This window comes from Lepidochelys kempii, chromosome 6 (genome assembly GCF_965140265.1).
Source record: "Lepidochelys kempii isolate rLepKem1 chromosome 6, rLepKem1.hap2, whole genome shotgun sequence".
In the NCBI taxonomy this organism is placed as follows: Eukaryota; Metazoa; Chordata; order Testudines; family Cheloniidae; genus Lepidochelys; species Lepidochelys kempii.
In genome coordinates, this window is record NC_133261.1 from 31,317,732 (window position 1) to 31,338,288 (window position 20,557).

General features: G+C 42.1%; 1 protein-coding gene across 2 annotated transcripts in view; it reads right to left on the bottom strand.

Annotated features, from left to right (window-relative positions):
- NUCB2 (nucleobindin 2) overlaps window positions 1-20,557 on the bottom strand; it is a 48,296-nt gene that overhangs the window by 5,500 nt on the left and 22,239 nt on the right. Inside the window, exons 5-12 of one of the 2 annotated variants that reach the window (XM_073347384.1) lie at window positions 17,904-18,007; window positions 13,993-14,178; window positions 13,135-13,225; window positions 10,054-10,112; window positions 8,622-8,714; window positions 7,251-7,340; window positions 6,527-6,697; window positions 6,109-6,181 (exon numbers count right to left, since the gene is read on the bottom strand). In XM_073347384.1, the coding sequence (XP_073203485.1) occupies window positions 6,109-6,181; window positions 6,527-6,697; window positions 7,251-7,340; window positions 8,622-8,714; window positions 10,054-10,112; window positions 13,135-13,225; window positions 13,993-14,178; window positions 17,904-18,007 (867 nt within the window). Of the gene's footprint in view, window positions 1-6,100; window positions 6,182-6,526; window positions 6,698-7,250; window positions 7,341-8,621; window positions 8,715-10,053; window positions 10,113-13,134; window positions 13,226-13,992; window positions 14,179-17,903; window positions 18,008-20,557 lie in introns of those variants that run through there. The other variant, XM_073347386.1, reaches the window with a different exon arrangement.

Below are 20,557 nucleotides of genomic sequence, written 5' to 3' on the forward strand. Positions count from 1 at the left end.
AACAGGTTAAAGACTCTTTGTATAAGTATTTAAGTTAGCAGGACCTGATGAAGGACCTAGATGAAGCAACCTTAGAACGGATAGTGATTATCTTGGATAACTCATGGAGGACTGATGAAATTCAGACTAATATCTATCTTTATGAAAGGGAACAAAAGAGGACCTAGGGAATTACAGACCAGGCAGCCTAACTTCAATTCATGGAATGATACTGGAACAAATTATTTAACAGTAAGTTTGTAAGCACCCAGAGGATAACAGGGTTATACAGAATATCCAACATGGATTTGTCAAGAACAAATCATGCTGAACCAACCTAATTTTTTCCTTGACAGGGTGACTGGCCCAGTGGATGGTGGGGAAGCTGTCAATGTGATAGGTCTTGATTTTAGTAAGGCTTTTGGCACAGCCCCACATGCTGTTCTCATAAGCAAACTAGGCAAATGTGGTCTAGAAAAAAATAGGTACAAAACTGAAAGCCCATACTCAAAGAGTAGTTATCAATGGTTCACTGTCAAACTGGGAGGATGTATCTAGTGGGGTCCCACAGGGGTTTGTCCTGGGTCTGGTACGATTCAATATTTTTATTTAATTATTTGGATAATGGAGTGGGGAGTTTGCTTATAAAACATGCGGATGACACCAAGCTGGGAGGGGCTGCAAGTACTTTAGAGGATAGGATTAGACTTCAAAAAGACCTTGACGAATTGGAGGACTGTCTGACAACAAGATGAAATTCAATAAAGGCAAGTGTAAAATACTTCACTTAGTAAGGCAAAATCAAATGCACCCCTCCAAAGTGGGGAATAACTGGCTATGTGGTACTACTGCTGAAAAGGATCTGGGGGTTGTAGTGGATCATAAATTACATATCAGCCAACAATGTGATGTAGTTGTGGGAAAAAAAGGGATATAATTCTGAGATGTGTTAACAGGAGTGTCATATCAACATGGGAGGTAATCGTCTCGTTCTACTCAGCACTGATAAGGCTCTGCTAGAGTACTGTGTCTAGTTCTGGGTGCCACACTTTAAGAAAGATGTGGGCAACTGGGAGTCCAGAGAAGAGCAAAACAATAAAATGATAAAAGATTTAGAAAACCTGACATGTGAGGAAAGATTTTAAAAAAAGTTGGGCATGTTTAGTCTGGAGAATACAAGACTGAGAGGACAACAGTCTTGAAATATGCTAGGATTGTTATCAAGAGGATGATGATCAATTGTTCTCCATGTCCACTGAAGGTAGGACAAGAAGTAGTCGGCTTAATCTGCAGCAAGGGATATTTAGGTTCCACATTTGAAATATATTCTTAACTATAAGGATTGTTAAGCACTGGAATAGGTTTCCAAGGGAGGTTGTGGAATCCCTGTCTTTGGAGGTTTTTAAGAACAGGTTAGACAAACACCTCTCACTGATGGTTTAGGTATACATGGTCCTGCATCCATGCAGGGGGATGGACTAGATGGTCCCTTCTGAGGTCCCTTCTAGCCTTACATTTTTATGGTTTTTAAATTAAAACAGTAAACATCTGTTACATCTTTATTTCCAATTCAATACATTCTTGTATTTATAATATCATCTGAGATACTTGTATGAAAGTCTTTATAGGCAGAGATGAGAAAAAGGCCATGCAAAACTGGGTAGAGCAATGCTTACATGTCATGACAATGGCGTGTAACAGGGATGGACTATATTAAAAGAAAGAGGCTGTAATTAAAAGCAATGACAATCTAAATAAACGTTCCTTCAGACTATTAACTGTGAGGAGAGAAAGCAAGCATGCAAGATTGCAGAAAGGGAAAGAATCATAAGAATCTGCAGTTACAGATGAAAAAAAGATTTGTTAGGTCATTCAGTTCATCTCCCTACCAATGCAGGATTAAAGGGACCACATTTCAGTTTCTGTCTCAGAGTAGGGCAAAAAGGAGGGTTTTAAACAGAGATATGAAGATGGGGTATAGTCAGTGATTTTAGCAGTATCAGAATTCCCCTACAAGACATGTTTTTCCTTTGTGGCCATAAAGCTGACTATTCCCCAAAGATTTTTTTTTTTTTTAATTAAACAAATTGCTACAGCATGTGAGTTTAAAAGACAAATAGCAGCCAAAATGTCATGTTCATTCGGTTTGTAAACAAATCTGTGCATTTGCATAGAGAGAGACAAAATACACCAACAATAGGGACGTGTGTGTGTTGAAAGTGACTCCCTGCTGTAGTACTCCATTTTCACAAGGAAGAATACTAAGGGTGCATCTACACAGGGATAAAAGACCAGCAGCGCTGGCATGGCTGCAGCTATTGCGGGTCAACTGACTGGGGCTTACAGGGCTTGTGCTGTGCAGCTAAAAATTGCTGTGTAGATGTTCAGGCTTGGGCTTGCAGGGTCCCAGCGCTTGGGCCCCAGCCCAAGTCCGAACATCTACACCAGGGGTCGGCAACCTTTCGGAAGTGGTGTGCCGAGTCGTCATTTATTCACTTTAATTTAAGGTTTCGCGTGCCAGTAATACATTAACGTTTTTTAGAAGGTCTCTCTCTGTAAGTCTATATGTTATATAACTAAACTATTGTCGTATGTAAACAAGGTTTTCAAAATGTTTAAGAAGCTTAATTTAAAATTAAATTAAAATGCTGATCTTACGCCACCGGCCCGCTCAGCCCACTGCTGACCTTGGGTTCTGTTCACATAGGCTGGCAGCAGGCTGAGCGGGGCCTGCGGCTGGGGCCATGGCTGGCAAGGGGCCGACAGCCAGAACCCCAGATTGGCAGCGGGCTGAGCGGGGCCGGTGGCCGGGACCCCAGACCAGCAGTGGCCTGAGCGGCTCGGCTTAAGGGAATGATTCCTTATCCTCACACCAAAAAAGGAAAACTGTGTCCAAGGTGATTTTTTGGCCTCTTTGTAAAGGTCTAATGGGTCTTAAACCAAGGCCTAGCAAGCTGCCAGGCAGCAGATGGCACTATGCTGCCACCCAGCAGCAGCTATAATCAGCTTGTGCTCCACTACCCATGACCTATTGTGGACACAGACCATGGGAAGAGCTATCTTATGGCTCCCAACCCTATATAAATAAGGGGCATTCCAAGAAGTATCCAGGCAACAGTGTGGATCTCCTATAGTTGCCACAACCATTCCTGCACCCTGTTCTGTGACCTTGGCTGATTTAGACTTCGCCTCCTAACCCAGACCCTGAAACCTGATTCTGACTCTGATCCTTGGTATCGACCCTGGCCTGGAACTTGACTGTGAACTCTTCTGCAACTCTGACTCTTGTCTGACCACCACTGTCAGGATCCTGACACCCTTACTATCTCTTTCAAATGTCTGATTTGATAGCAAAAGTCTCCATGGCCTAGTTTATACAAATTGAATCAATCATTCATGTGTCGGAGCAACAGCATACACACAATCGCAAGGATGAGAGTATCCAAATTACATTATAAACACATTATGACATGTAGAATTTCCTCTTGGATTACTAGCTATTTCCACACACATTTGTTTCCCTCTGAAACATTCTATTATGATGTTTGTTATCTTGATTTTTTGGAGATTACATAAATTTTCCCTTTCTGAAATGTGTCACGTTAACAAGGGTAAAGTGAACCTTCGATTCATAAACAGACATATGTAGTCTTTTTTTTGAAAATGTGAACTCCTGATTGAACTTTACTCCCTAGCGTGTTCGCAATCTGAACTCATTATCTCCTCACCTTCCCTTGAATAATGGTCACTTATTATAGTTGGTTGGAAACTTTAGGGCTGTAATCAGTTCTTCTCTTTTCTCTCTCGTTTCCTCTTGTTGGGAGCCAAGGATATGGCAGATAAAATGCACTGGCTACTTTGGTTTTCACCACATTAACTTGATGAACAAACTCTGGGGACACACACACTCCAGGAAGCATTTAAAATAATTGTAATTGATTTTTGAAGGAAATCTGTTATGCCAAAAATGTGAGAAACTTGGTATAAACAGTTTGTACTTATCCTAGTAATGGTGACAGCATCAGTAAGACCTAGGGGTATCACTTGTCTAATTGCCAGCGGCATCTTTAACTGGACCCTTCACTTTCACAAAAGTGCGGAGGTGGGGTTATACACTTTCTACAAGTTCGTGAGATTATGTAACCTGTTTAGCCCATATTTTGATCAGTTAAATTAACTCCAGTGAAGTCAGTGGAGTTATTCTGGATTTTCCCAGATGTTCAGAAACACCACCTTTTCTCTACCTCAACCCTACTTTTCATTTTTGTCCCTGCTCTTCTAGCTCCTCTAGTACTATGTACAGTATTTCACAAGGGTGAATGAGAATTCCCTGTTTATGGAGCAAATGTTCCTAACTGTATGGATAATCAGGATAAGTGGCTGAACAGAACTATACAGAGAATATTGTGTGTGGAAACACAGTGATTGAAGACAAGAGGTCACCTATGTCAGTTTAACTTCTGTAGCCGGAAAAACAATGGAGCAAATAATTAAGCAAACAATTTACAAACATCTAGTAGATAATAAGATAAGTAACAGTCAGCATGGATTTGTCAAGAACAAATTGTGTCAAACCAACCTGACAGCCTCTTGGATGGGGTAATAAGCCTTGTGGATAGGGGGGAAAGTGGTAGACATGGGATATCTTGACTTTAGTAAAGCTTTTGATACTATCTTGCAGGACCTTCTCATACACAAACTAGGGAAATGCAACCTAGATGGAGCTACTATAAAGGTAGGTACAAAACTGGTCGGAAAACCATTCCCAGAGAATAGTTATCAGTGGTTAACAGTCATGCTGGAAGGACATAACAAGTGGGGTTCCGCAGGGATCAGTTCTGGGTTGGGTTCTGTTTGATATCTTCATCGATAATTTAGATAATGGCATAGAGAGTACACTTATAAAGTTTGCAAACAATACCAAGCTGGGAGGGCTTGCAAGTGCTTTGAAGAATCAGATGAAAATTCAAAATGGTCTGCAGTAAATAGGATGAAATTCAATAAGGACAAATGCAAAGTACTCCATTTAGGAAGGAACAAATCAGTTGCACAGATATAAAATGGGAAATGACTGCCTAGGAAGGAGTACTGTGGAAAGGGATCTGGGGATCATAAGCTAAATATAAATTAACAGTGTAACCCTGTTGCAAAAAAAGTGATGATCATCTTGGATGTATTAGCAGGGGTGTTGTAAGCAAAATACGAGACGTAACATTTCCGCTCTACTCCGCGCTGATTAGGCCTCAATTGGAGTATTGTGTCCAGTTCTGGGTGCCACATTTTAGGAAAGATGTGGACAAACTGGAGAAAGTCCAGAGAAGAACAGCAAAAATGCTTTAAAGGTCTAGAAAACATGACCTATGAGGAAAGATTGAAGAAAAAAAAAAATGGGTTCTTTTGTCTGGAAAAGAAGAGTGAGAGGGGACAGTTTTCAAGTACATAAAACGTTGTTAGAAGGAGGAGGGGGAAAAATTGTTCTTCTTAACCTCTGAGGATAAGACAAGAAACAATGGGCTTAAATTGCAGCAAGGGAGGTTTAGGTTGGACATTAGGAAAATATTCCTAACTGTCAGAGTGGTTAAGCACTGGAATAAATTGTCTAGGAAGGTTGTGGAATCTCCATCATTGTCTAACCTGCTCTTAAAAAACCTCCAAACACCTGTCAGGAATGGTCTAGATAATACTTAGTCCTGCCATGAGTGCAGGGGACTGCACTAGATGACCTCTCAAGGTCCCTTCTAGTTCTCACTCTGAATGTTTTCACTCTGAAATGAGGAAAATCCTGTCTCTGACTATGTCATGCCTCAGAAACTCTGCAAAAGTGAACTCTGGCTTTTCCAGGGAGGTTATTAATAAGGAATGAGAAGGATGAGGAAAAATGAAAATCTCATATTTATTTGGTTTAATGATATTTTAATGATGTACTTCGACCTCAAGATTACTTTAGAAAACTTCAATACTTTCCTCTTGGGGTAAAGAAAGCTCAGCAATTTTCCCTAAAATGAATCACTGCAGACAAGTTATACTTACAATTTCACCAGAAAGAAAGGAGCTTTTAAACCACTTCTGAAATGGGATCTTAGATTTAAAAGTTTATGTCCATAATGTAATGTAATATAGTTTACATACGTGGCTGGAATTTCAGTTCCCCAGCTGGTCCTGATAGAGAACTTCCTTGCTGTAGCTTCCTCTGTTCCATAACCTGAGGGGTAGGATGGGGAAAATAAAACAAGAGGGGTCTGAGAACTCAGCAGCATCAGCTTCCTTTCACCTTGCATAATTCAATGCTCTTGACAGTGTGTGCACTCATTACATATGATCTTCACCAGTGGAAACATACAGAGTTCAGCTTCACTGTTTGGTGTAATCTGGAGTTATAGGTTGTATCCTGCTGCAGGAAAAATGAGTTTAACATTCACCTGCACCCCTCAAGGCTCATACACTACCTAAAGGGACAATGACTCCAGAAGTAGCACCACTTTGCCTTTCTAAAATTCAGCGAAAGGCTCAGCAAACGGGAGGAATCCTCCTATTACAGTGACAGTACCTGCTGAAGTTCCTGTTTCTGAGCCTGAAGCTGGTCATGCTGTCTCTGTAGCTCTTCCTTCTGTCGTTGAAGATTTTCTGCCTTCTTCTGGAGTTCATCTTCCTGCTGCAAAATATGCGTTTCAAATTCCTTCAGCTCCTCTTCGGTGAAGACCTGCTGTTGATCCAATGTCTGCAAGAAAATGTAGAGAACTAAGAACCTTCCCACAGGAATAATAAAAATACAACTTGCAAAAGGAAATTAGTAATCTTCACAATGCTATGGCTACTAGCTGGATTCTAAAATTCACCAATACAGAAAATTTTGGTTTGATACTTCCAAAAATATATGGTACTGTGAAGGAATTCATCACTATTACTTATGAGGAGATGGTTTGAATCCTGCTCAAAATTTGGGATGAGGTGGAAAAAATTACTTCTCCTGCTTTTAATTGAACTCTGTCCTCCATCCAATAAAATCCATAGCCAAAATGTTTTTTCTGTTTCAAAGGCCTGCGCAAGCAACAGGCTTTCAGATAATCCATATGATGCCACAAGATGTATTCAATTTATGTTCTTAAACACCTAGATTACATTTTATTTAGCTAACGCCTCTAACCATGGTACGTAGGCACATACCAAGGATGAGGAAAAATGAAAAGTCAGAGACAAACATGCCACTTAGTTTCATGATTAGACTGATGGTAACAGTACAATCTGTTCCTCCTGGAACATGCTATGATTACCTCCCAGCTATCTGGCTCCAAAAATTCTTTTTTCTCTGTAGATTTCAGGAATTCGTGTAAAGTTACTAACCGGTCCTTGTTGATGTCAATCTAGTTAAAGCAAAAACAAAATGTAACACATCTTTTACCAATACAAGAGACTTTGAGGGGGTTGTACCTACATTTATAAAGCAACTTAATCATGTGATTGTTTTTTCATGTTAAACCAGATCTACTTTCATTTTCAAGTGCAAAACAAACTTTTTTCATGGATTCTTCTGGGGGTGGGCGGGAAAAGATCTTACACTTCAAGATTTCTAAACTTCCTTGGGAATATTCTCCACAATCCTAGTACTGAATTATAAATTAATTACCAAGAGAACTGACACAAGTATGTACAATTTTCCTGAGAAAAGATTTCACAATTTATTTTAGTGGTGCTAATTTAGCAGGAACAAGTAGTGTCTACCAGGGAGGCCAATCCTCAGGCTGGCTAAAAACATGCCAACTGTCAATTGGTTTTGATTCTGCTTTCCTTTCCAAATGCTTGCTTTACTACGGTCTCTCTCACTGGAATGTCTCACTAAGACATTAATTCAGGATTCGATTGAACACAGTCTTATGTTTCTGAGCTGTCCCAACTGCAAGCCAGGATTTCTAATACATCTATAACCTCAATATCCAGGATTTAGTTCTCTTGGCCTTTCAACTCCAAAAGACGCTCACACTAAAAGCTGACTGAAAACTTGCTGCCAATAATTGTGATCCATCCTAACCTTCCATTTTAGGAGGGAATTAAAGTAGCAGGAAACCAGCTAAACTGTCCCAGAATCCCTCCTTCAGGGCCTCCCTCTGACTAATAGAAGCACAACCTCAATGCACTCCTCAAGCTTTAGGGGGTATAGCTGGGTGTAGAAGTGCTGTTGCTAGAGGACACCAGCTCTATAGAATATCATTCCTTCCCAACACCCCTGGGAAATATCTGCAAGGCACTGACAAAATTGCTCAACTTGGAGCTGTTCTGACAGATATACAAGGCAGGCTAAGGGAACAACACAGAGGCCAGTCCTGGGCTACTCTATGCCCCAGGATTCACAGGTAATATCTGTGGATCCTGGGACATCTGTAGAGATCTCCATGCCTACTCCACAGTATGATGATTCAGGAACTCAGTAAGTGGGAACATAGACTTTACCAAGCAATTTTATCCAGCCAGCATCTTTTCTGAATGAGGACAAGATATTGCAGCATTGTATGCTTTGAATTAATTGTATATAGTAAAAGGGGCAAAATTTCCCTCTGCTGCACCTGGGCAACCTCGCTGACTTCAGTAGGATTGCACAGGTACAACAGAGCAGGATTTAGCCAACTCTGTTAACCTTCAGACCACACCTCATTCATAACATGCTCTCTCATTCTTAGCCTTTCTTCTTCCATTTCCACCATATCATCCTCTTCATTTTTGGGGTCATATACTTTCTCCAGCTGAAAATAAATGTAGTAAACGTTAGCTGGAAGAAAGGACTGCTTATTCAGAATAGAGCACATTTGAGACAATGATGTAAAATGTTGCTTAAAAACAAAACTTCACCAATTTGAACCAGCCCTGATACGGATATGCTTTTGCATTACATTTAGCTGAGGCACTTCTGACTGAACAGTAAATCTGAAGGGAAATGATTGTTCTAGGTAAAGAAATAATTTATTTTAGCATAATTTTAAGCAGAAAGTGAGCTTTTCAATGGTATGAAGCCTGTTTGTTAATTCAAGTGGACTACCGTAATGTCCTCCACACAGGATTATATTTTAAATTCACATGGAAATCTGATTTCATGAAATGATCCTGTGATTGCCTTACTGCAGGTGAGGAGCCCAACTGACTTCGATGGAATCCCGTGTGGGCACAGAGGTGTGACCATATGAGGTCAATTGCAGGACCTGGGTGTAAATCTGGTGCTGAACCAGTGTCCATTTGTTAAGTGGCGTCTCTTTTTGTAAATATTGTTCTGTACTCCTTGATCTGCACTGGCTACCTATAGTTTCGGAGTCGATTTTTCAGGTTTTGGTTTTAACTTACAAAACCATAAGTATTTGGCAAACACCCATCTAAAAAAGACTGCCTCTTGCCCCACTGGTATAGAAGAGGTGGCTACTGGCAAGGTGTTCTCTGTAAGGTCTGTGCACTTTAGGATTCACTCTCTGCTTTGGTCCATAATAGCCTGCATTTGTTAACCGTGAGGGTATGTTGTCAGGTCCATCTCTTCTCACTGGCTCATGAGGAGTGGGAAGATTTGTGAGACTGGGTAGTAGCAGGGACGTGTGTGTGTGTGAGAAAGATGCTGAGACAAAACATGCTGGAAAACCAAGAGTATATTTATTCTACCTGTGCTCAGCAAGATGGCTCTCATCACAGTCGTGTCTATCACCAATGTATGTATCCTCACAACACCCTGTGAGGTAGACAAATACCAATACCCCCATTTTCATAGACGAGGGACTAACTGATTTCAATGGACATTTGGTACCTAAATACCTTTGAGGACCTGGGCCTAAGTGACTTTATCCCAGGTCACACAAGTGAGTCCGTGGCAGACCAAGACATTGAACCCATGATGCCTGAATCCCAGCTCTCTGCCTTAATCACTAAACTACTGTTTCTCTCCCTCACTGGTGTGTTGAATAATTTTAGAGTGTCAAGGTCACTCAGACCTGGGGATGAATGTTCTTGTTCATAGTCTAAAATAAAATAAGTAACTGTCCCTTTAGAAAGAGAGGGGAAGCAGCAACGTATTGAATGCTCTGAAATGGTTGGGTTTTTTTTTACCTCTTTAGTAAACAGGGCCTCTAATTCTTGCTCATCCAAGAAGCCATCATTATTGACATCTAGAAAAGTATAAGTTGAAAATATAAATTCAGTAAATACAGAAAATAATGAATACAGTACTTCACAATGGGTCAGATAAGCAGATGTCAGCGGAGAGTCTAGAGTGGATTAACCTCTGTACCTAATAAGATGCTGAGTACAGAGTATGACATGAAGATTACTCCACTTAACAGTAAACCAGGCTGTGGTTGGTCTGCACTGGATTTCTGGCGACTTGGATATTTACTTATAATTAGATAAGGCTGCAAGGATTCCTCTAACTCTCAAATAAGAAAAGCTAAAAAGACATCTAAAGCTAAAAGAAACTGCTAACCAAACAGGTAATAATGGGGCTACCTTAGGCCCTCTGTCTTTTGGGGGGGATTTATTTTCATTTTGGGGGGCTTATTTTTAGCAATTTTTGAGTTTTATGTAGAAGTCCAAAAATGGTTTTTTTTCCCCAGGGCTTTCTTCTATATACTGTAATCTCTTTGTAATGTAGTACTGTTTCAAACAGCACTATGCTAAAGTGCACTCGGGAACCTTTGGTGTGCACTGTCGGGATCTATACAGATTCCTATAGTCTGCATTACTGCTCTATGTAGACAAACCCTTAGCTACAAGTAACCATTTCTGGTGTTTTTCCCGTGTCTATTGAATAAACACTAATTTCATTTTTGGGGCAGGAGGTGTGTGTGTTTTTTATTGGTTAAAACCTAAAATAAGAATATCCAGGCCACTCACACAGTAAGATATTGCTCAACATGAGAAAAGGTAGCTATATTTGGCCAAGATTTGTAAATATATCCCGGACCAACAGGAACCTGTGGAAAAGTTTGGCTAAATGTATGGAAGTTTCTCCAAGCAAATTTCAGAATTGTGCTGACTGCTATATAAATACTCCACTCGTACTCCAGTTTAGCATGAGTTTGGCAAGACATGCTGGTAACTGTGGATCAGTAACTCATGCTATGTGACCATCCATTCTTAATCTGAATATTATGTGATACTTTAATGGTTGAGAGACTGTCCCGTCTAATTCAAATAAGTGTTTATATACTATTATAAGTTAGCTGCATCAGAGAACTTGTATGTTAATTTTCAATGGCAAGAGCTGGCTATTTCTGTTCTGGTGAAACAGACAAAAGAAGAAGCTATACGGCTCTACTTAGATTCCTAGGAGAAAAGTAATAAAATCTAATATTTTTTTGAATGTGAAGTAGAGTGGCTAAATTGCATAGGACTTTAATATACTCATAAACCAAGATTAAACAAGGTCAAATAGACAGTTCAAAAATTATTTGCTTCAGTTGGAGCTGGCATTAGTTTCAGCTTATGCATTTTTTCCCTTTGGGTGAGTCAAAACCAAAACCATACCTAGTTTCCTCCACTTGTTGTTCAGCCCTTCATCAAACCACCAGCACAATACCAGGCACATCCAGCTGCACCAAGTAAGGGCCTGCCTACACAGTGGGGTAACGTGCTTTACAAAAAAGTGTTATTTCCAAAGCACACTAAAATGTTGTACACTCATTGAAAGATTTGAAACACTACAACATTAAAGCATAACAGAGAACCTTTAGCATACACCAGCAGGGTCTACACAGACCAATTAATGTGCTTTAGAAATCACCCGTCATAGAGCACATTATCCCACTGTGCAGATGAGGCCTAAGTGCCTTTGCATACAGCTCAGCAGTAAAATTGTTAAGTAATGAGATTTAAGGACGTGAACATGCTATTAAGATAAATGGGCAAAGTTTACACCTCTCTGCTATTGTTTCAAGTTCTGGCTGCAGAAATGAGAAATAGTAAACGCAGCTTTATTTATTTTTTAGAGGTCTCTGAAGGAGCCCAATTCTTTCCGTTTTTCCAGAGGCAGTAGAACAGGGGTGGGCAAACTATGGCCTGGGGGCTGCATCCAGCCCTTCAGATGTTTTAATCCAACCCTCAAGCTCCTGCTGGGGCGTGGGGTCTGGGGCTTGCGCCGCTCTGGTGCTCCAGCCAGGGAGTGGGGTTGGGGGCTTGCCCCGCTCCACACATGCCATGGCTCTGCATGTCCCCCATCTGGCTCCTACACGCAGAGGCAGCCAAGAGACTCCACACACTGCCCCTGCCACAAACGCCACCCTCACAGCTCCTATTGGCTGGGAACCAGGGTCAATGGGAGCTGCAGGGGCAGCGCCTGCAGATGGGGCAGGGAGCGGAGCCACCTGGCTGCGTCTCCCCCTAGGAGCCAGAGGCAGGACATGCCTCTGCTTCCGGGAGCTCCTTGAGGTAAGAGCCACCCAGAGCCTGCACCCCTGACCCCTTTCTGCACCCCAACCCCCTACCCCAGCCCTGATCCCCCTCCCACCCTCCGAACCCCTCGGTCCCAGCCGGGAGCACCCTCCTGCACCTCCAACCCCTCATCCCCAGGCCCACCCCAGAGCCCGCACCCCCAGACAGAGTCCTTACCCCCCGCACCCCAATCCCCAATTTCATGAGCATTCATGGCCCACAATACAATATCCGTACCCAGATGTGGCCCTCGCGCCAAAAAGTTTGCCCACCCCTGCAGTAGAATGGCTGACACTCCATTTACTGAGCTACAGTGAGATGGTGAAACTGCAAGTTCATTCATACAGTCCTTCTGTGGCTCATCCTGATGGCATAGTTTGTGAGCAAAATGACAACTAAGGACATTCCCCCTAAAAAAATTACCTGGCAACTAAAGAACCAGCTATGTCTTTTAAACCTACTGCCACATACAATTATTGCACTCCTCTTGGAGATACATGAGCTCTTTCTGAAAATATAACTTTCAGTTTTTACATTGCTCCACTTGAGTGTAGCAATACAATAATGCATATACCCAATGTGGTGTTAAGTGCTCTTGCATGAACAGTTTGAACCTGACAAAACTGCTGATTTACTCCTTTCTGTCCTCCTGGACTCATCCAAATAGCTTGTGTGACCAACAAAAGATAACACCTTCCAAAACAAATAGATAATGCAAGAATAATTTGACTTGTACCTTTTAAACTAAATCTAATCTCTTACCATGTAACTTGAAAAATGTTTTAGGATTGAAGTCATTAGGATCCAGCCCATCCGACTCCTCCCACACCTCTTTCAGTTGGTCTTTGCTTCCCTGTAGATTAGTTACAAATAGAAATCACTCAAAGTAATGACATGTAATTTTATTGCACTAAACTGGAGTTAAAGTTTCTCAAAAAGGCTTTTCAAAGACCTTTATAATGGCCCTGTTTTACAGGCCTGATCCAAAGCCCACAGAAATCAATGGCAGTCTTCTTCCATTGACCTCAATGGGTTCTGAGTCAGGCTCTACGTTGTCACAAGGCAGAGGGGTTGAGGGTGCCATGAAGCAGCACACTCAGACTCTGGGGAAACGGAACCTCTGGAATCGCTTTGCAATCGCTTTGCACAGCTCCTCATTTAGGAACTGTGTCTAAAGTGAATTTGTCTACTCTTCCTGCCCAGAGGGAAGGTAGCTGTAATGTTGGATTTGCAGTGTAAGCATGGGTGGGGCAGAATAATCCTGAATAATCTCTGGCGTCTTTATAAGCAAGCATTTTGCCAGTATATCACATAACTGTATACCAAACACAGCAAAGATAACAGGCATCTAGGGTAGGGTTTTCTAAAGCGCTCAGCACGGGTTTCTCTTTCTTTCCATTGAACTCAGTGGTAAGACTCTCATTGATTTCAATGAGAGCAGAGTTTGAGACTTTTGAAAATCCCACCCACAGAGTATTAGTCTTTTATTCCCCATTTAAATGCTGATCATATGTGAATGAACAAGGTGTTATCTGGGCCTGTTTTGTTATAAGCCATTGCTCTTCGGTATGCAAAGCTTTCTCTAGCAGGATAAGAAATGTGTAAACACCGTATCCTTACAGGATGATTCACTTTGGGGTGATCTCCATGTTTTTTCTTCATCTCCTCATATTTGGATTCCTCTTCCCGTCTCTTCTCTTCATTCAGTGTTTTTAAATATTCTCTCCTTTCATGTTCCTTCAACATCTCGTATTTCTTAAATTCATTGTGGCGTGTCTTGTCATAGTTTTCCAGGTCACTTGTAGCCTACAAGTAAGAAATGTTTATGCTGAAAAGACTGTATTGCTTCGAAGTGTGAATGACGAGCCATATTGCCACTGATTTGCCAAACACAAGGTAAACTAATTGGGGATCATCTTTCAACAGAGTGTAGTGTAATATCCGTCTCTTCCCCACTCTACCTGTTCAGCAAAACCAATCAGTTTCACAGGATTTAATGTTCTTGGAATCAACTGATTTGCATTCCTTGCCCATGCACTGGTCTAAGAGGAGGCAATAAGGCACCCTTTTCTCCTGTGTAGGCTACCCACATTGTACAAAGGGCCATTACTCTCCATCCTACACAGATGGGCAGGGACTGTAGAATGGACACAGTTTTGACGCCATTCTCCCCACACATGTTCCAGCCAGTGCAGCTGAACTAGGACAATGAGGGAAATAAGAGGCACCAGGTACAAGGGTAGCATAGTGCACCTCCTCCCAGGACCTAAGAGGTAGTAGGTACCAAACATCAGAGAATTTAACACCTGGGAGGGAGAGAAGTTATTTTAAGCTAAAGGCTAATGTTGGCACAAGAACAAATCGATATAAACTGGCCCTCAGCAAGTATAGGCTTGAAATTAGCCAAAAGTCTTTAACATCAGAGGATTGTAGTGCTGGAACAGCCTTCCAAGAGGAGTAGAGAGGGGCCAAAAATCTACCGTATATACTCGATCATAAATCAGTTTGTTTATAAGCCGACCCCCTAAGATGGATAAGTAAAAATGGAAAATTTTTATGACCCATTCATAAGCCAACCTTATAATTCAGGGGTTGGCAAACTTTGGCTCCCAGGCCATTAGGATAAGCCGCTGGCAGACCGAGATGGTTTGTTTACCTCGAGCGTCTGCAGGCACGGAGGTAAACCTAAGTAAACAAAGTGTACCGGTGAGCCAGCTGCTTACCCTGATGGGCAGGGACAGCAACTGGTGGGGAAATTTTTTGGAGGGGGGAGAAGCTGGGGGCCAGGGAGAAACCCCTGTGACCACCTGCCCTAGCGCAGGACCCCCACACCCTCCCCATCCCATCCCTTCCCACCTTACGTGGGGAGGATGTCTCTGGCCTGGCCTGCTCCAGCAGACTGGGCAGCGTGGTCGCAGCCTGCTCCAGCAGGCTAGACCGGGCGGCACGGCCGCAGCATGTTCTAACGAGCTGGGCCAGGTGGCATGGGCGCAGCGTGCTCCGGCAGGCTGGGCGGCGCGGCCACAATCTGCTCTGGTGGGCAGGGCGGAGCAGCGCAGCTGCAGCCTGCCAGCCCCGGAACTGCAGTTGCTTCGGAGGGGGGGGGGGGGGGGAGCAGCGTAGCTAGAAGCGGATAGACTCTGGCCCCGCCTCTTCCCATCTGGCTCTGCTGCCTCTCCTTGCTCCCTCTGTTGGGGGGAGGGGCTGTGTCCCATCTCTCCCCTTCTCTATACCTGTTCATAAGCCAATCCCCTCCTCTGATGCTTCCCTTTACTAAAAAAATTCAGCTTATGAATGAGTATATACAGTAACTTGTTTCTAGACTGAGCTTGATACATTTATGGAGATGATATGGTGAGACTACCTACAATGGCATATGGCCTATCCACAACTGCCATTAGCAAATAACTCCAATGGCCAGAGATGGGGCACGAGATGGGGAGGGCTCTGAGCTACTACAGAGAATTCTTTCCAGGTGTCTAGCTGGTGGGTCTTGCTCACATGCTCAGGGTCTAACTGACTGCTGTATTTGGGGTTGGGAAAGAATCTCCCCACCGGTCAGACTAGCAGAGACATTGGAGGCCTTGGACCCTCTTCTATAGCATGGGGGACAGTTTACTTGCTGGTATGAATTATAGTAAATGGTGGATTCTCTGTAGCCTGAAGTCTTTAAATCAAGATTTTAGGATTTCAGTAACTCAGTCAGAGGTTATGGGCCTATTGCAGGAGTGGGTGGGTTGGGTTCTATGGCCTGTGATGTGCAGGAGGTGAGATGAGATGATGATGGTGGTGGTCCCTTCTGGCCTTAAAGTCTATAAGACACTCCGGTGTCCCTTACTCAAGGTTCATGGCAACTCTACAAATCAAGCCCTTAATCTGTAATGACAGATTACTTTAAATACTGTGAGTGAAAATGGATAATATTGGAAGGTCTGTGTTAAGGCTCATCTATATGGAGAATTATTCCCAAACAGCTATTTCCTGATTAACTTCATGTGTGGACATTTATTCTGGAATAAGAGTGCTTTATTATGAATCAGCTTAATCCATTTAAAATAGTAAATGCTAGTGTTATCTCTCCCGGTGTTTGTTCCAGGATACAAATGTCTATGGTTTACTAGAGAGTTTAGTGAACAAACATGGAGTCACATGTCAGGGATGGTCTAGGTAATGCTTAGTCCTACCATGAGTGCAGGGAACTGCACTAGATGACCTCAAGGTCCCTTCCAGTCCTAAAATTCTATGTTTGTGGACTGTCCAGATTAGCATTTACAATCATGTTAATTAATCTGAATTAACTGATTGTCAATTAACTTGAGTTGAAACAGGACCACATGCTAGTCCTTATGGGGGTTAGTTAATGCAGACTTGCTTAAGCTTGGAAGCAGTTTGCAGCTGGTTAGTTTTCAGTTTTTAATGTTAATGTATTTAATAGTATTAAAGGAAGTTCAGCAGTCTCATGTTGTCCCCTAACGGATGTTCAGATTCACCTGATACTGACTTTCCAATTATTTAGAATTCATCTCCAAAATGCCACACATTTTAAAAAACAAATTATAGAGGAGATGGCCCCTAAGGTATCCCTTAAATTGTGTCATTCCAGCTGGTAAATGAAAGCAGACAAAGGTGGAATGGCTTAAGAACAGAAAGAACTGCTAGTTAAGGACTTCCCTCTCCCTACCAGTCAGAATTTTTCTGAAATGATGCTCCTAACTGGTAAGATTTTTGGAAAGTTTCTTAAGAGTAAATTAGGAGGGAGAATTTTAACTCACCAAATTCTCTGTGCAAGAAACACTCAACCAGCTTCTAATGTCAGATGTACAGTGCTACGTGCTGCATACCTGAGGTTAAAATCTTTCTTTCCATGAGAGGCATAATTTTTCCACTATTGAAAAAAGCCATGCTGCACTCTCAGCCAAACTGCATCTCACTGATATGTCAGCTGAGTGAGAACCATGCCTGTGACTGATATTCACTTACTGTACATTGGGCCTGGTAGAGATTAAGTGCCCATAAGCAACGTTTAGTATGGATATCTGAAGTTCAGTTGTGTTGTGGTATTGCAGCTTGCCATACACCAGAAATGTACGGTCCAGAAATCTATATGGCCATTTTGAGAGGGGCAATTGTTACCTTATATTACAGTCATTATGTGACAAGCTTAAAGTAATTTAGGTATAAAAATATACTTTAAAAATATTCTACGGCATAATACACATCTATCAAAACTGAACTGAATTTACATGCCCTTGACAAGTCATGTTTTGTTCCCAAAGCTTCTGACACTGGCACAAGAATGAGAATGCTGTAAGGTGCTACCTGAAAAATTAACAGGTTCTGTGGCGAACACATATCAATTGCATAGAAGCTTTCCAATACACAATGGAGCCAACTGAGTTCCTCTAAGATTAAGATCTATGTGGTATTTACAGAAGATTGGTATAGATAAAGTAAAAGGATTTGCTTTCACTGCAGAGAAATAAATAATCATAGCAAGTGAACATCTACAATATTTTATATCTAAAACTCACTGCTTTGATCAACATATCTAAATCTTTAGATTCAAATGTCTCAGGATTCTGGTGGTTGAGGTGTTCAAACTGTTTAAGGAGAGCTTGATGGTCTACGCCAGTGTCTGAAAGAACAAGGTAAAAATGTTTTTAAAACAAACATAAAACATATCAAATAAGTTTGAAGGAGAGAGTTCTGGAAGCTAAAAGCTTTCAAACACAAGCCTGTGATATACAAATATTTGAGGCTCCTTAGGGACTGGATAGGTATTTGCAATTTGATGAAAGAATAGCAACATTTCTAGACTAGCATTGCTTAAGGAAGACTGGTGAGCTTCACTGAGCTTCTAGCAATTTGAATAGGCACCCCTCCTACCAAGGTGGAATATTACATTTTTACACTGTAATTTTAACATGCAGAAATGAAAGCAGATCTCACAAGTATTTCAAGCTTCACAATCCAGAATAGACACTGCACTACTTTTCATTCATGCAAATGACCATATAAATAAAGCAGCTGCTTCTGTAGCTGTGATGTCAACTGAAGTGCCAAATTGCTGACCAGCATCATCCAGCTGAACTAGGTTCTTAGGGCTGACTCCTTGCCTTACACCTTGCAAAATCACCTTTATCTGGCCAAAGCGGATGTGAAACAATTCCAAATCAGAATGGCAGCAGTTTAGATTCCTTTTGTACTGACTACAAGGTGCAAGGCAGTCAGAAGTCAGGCCCTGTGTCCAAATGAGGCGCTTCAAACATTTCCCCCTCCCTTCTGTAGGGGCTGCTTCCAACAATATAAAACATGCAAGTATAGTAACAGCATCAAACACTTCTAAGCTACCAGAGTTTTCCATATGCTACAGTGACTTTGGTCGATACAGTCATATAACACTCTAGACCAATATTACACTGAACAGCATCTATTCTATTAAGTTAGGCATGACAGTAATATCCAGTGATTCTTGAAGTCTATCAATTTTTTATTGGGCAGCTTGTCAAGATGGCTGAACAAAAAAAAAAAAAGAGGAAATGTTTGATCTGTATAGGAGACTGTAGGACAGTCTCCTTCAACTTGTTACCCTTTAGTAAGCTAAAGATATTCTTGTCACATCTGTGCTCTATTTTTATCATCACATACCAGCAAACAGTGGCCAGTGCATATTTCAACCACCATTCCTCCACTCTGAGATCACTTGTGCCTAAATACTTTCTCTGATGAATCACTGTTTTATAAAGCATTTTTTTAAAAGTGCAGTATTAGATTTTAACTTGCCACATTACTGCTAAACAAGACAAAAGGTTCTTATTTGATTGTTTGAAAATGGAACACTGTAAAATACATCCAGCGGGGTACATGCAGGGGTGAAAGTAAGTCGAGTGACTTACTGGTATGCTGGGGCCAGAAGGGGTGGGGCTGAGGGGGTCAGAGCCAGAGCCAGCCCCAGCCCACCCTGTAAGTGCCCCCCCCTCCTGCCCCACCCCACCGGGGTAGCAGCAGCAGCCCAGGGCTCTGGGGAGCCCTGGACCCTTTAAATAGCCCCCTGCTTCTACTGCCCCGGTCCTTTAATTAGCTGCCGGAGCCCAGCAGCCGCTACCCCAGGGCTCCAGCAGCAGGGCTCTGGAGGCAATTTAAAGGGCCTGGGGCTCCAGCCACTGCTGGGAGCCCCAGGCCCTTTAAGCTGCCCCCTGGGGAAGCCGGGCTGCCCCAGTACAGTGTACCAGCTCTTGCCAGTACGCCATACCAGGGCGTACCGGCTTACTTTCACCTCTGGGGACATGTAAATACCTTATTACTGTAGTATAAGCACCTCAAAATCTTTATTGTATTTATCCTGTGAGGTAGAGAAGTACTATCATTCACATTTTACGGATGGGCAACTGAGGTATACAGGATACTTGCTCGAGGTATACAGATACCATATATGTAATGGTGATAGCATTGTGATAAACTGCAGGCCATATGATACATAAAGTTTAGCACATGGATTCTGTAGGGTATAGGAATTTAAATAGTATGAGTCTTTAAGAGGCCTGGACTTTCTTTCACGTTACAGAAACCACTAGAACTTTGCCAAAGATGTATATATGTAATTAGGTCTTGCATTTTGTATGTAATAAGTAAACATGATTATGTGGACTCCAGTGTGCCTGTGTGGCACATATTCATATTACATATGTAATGTATATGGCAAAAAAACCATAATGGCCTTTGACTGCTTCAGCTGCTTGCTAATTCATCTCTTCCAGCACCACTGCTAACAATCAAATGTCCGAGCAGTTTCAAACAAACACTTTCTTTTTCAGGCATGCAGTTAGAGAAATATGCCCTAATTTACACACACACACACACACACACACCTGTTGAACTCTCCCCATGCTAATCTGAAAATATTCTATCCTGCATGAGTGTTTTAAGGCTCAATATTTCAAGACCTTGTAGGGCTACGCATGGGAGTAACATGCCCATCCCAAACTCATGCTGATAAGACTTTTATTAATCATGGATTTTCTTTGACTTTCTCTCTGGCAGTGCAAAGCAGCCAGAAAGCTGCCCTGATAGGGCATCTCAGGGAATCACCAGGTGGCGTAAAGTCAGCATAATCAATAGCAGAGGAGGAGTAGGGAATAGCTAAAGGGCAATATGCTCTACCACTCCCTAGCAGGCACAAAGGCCC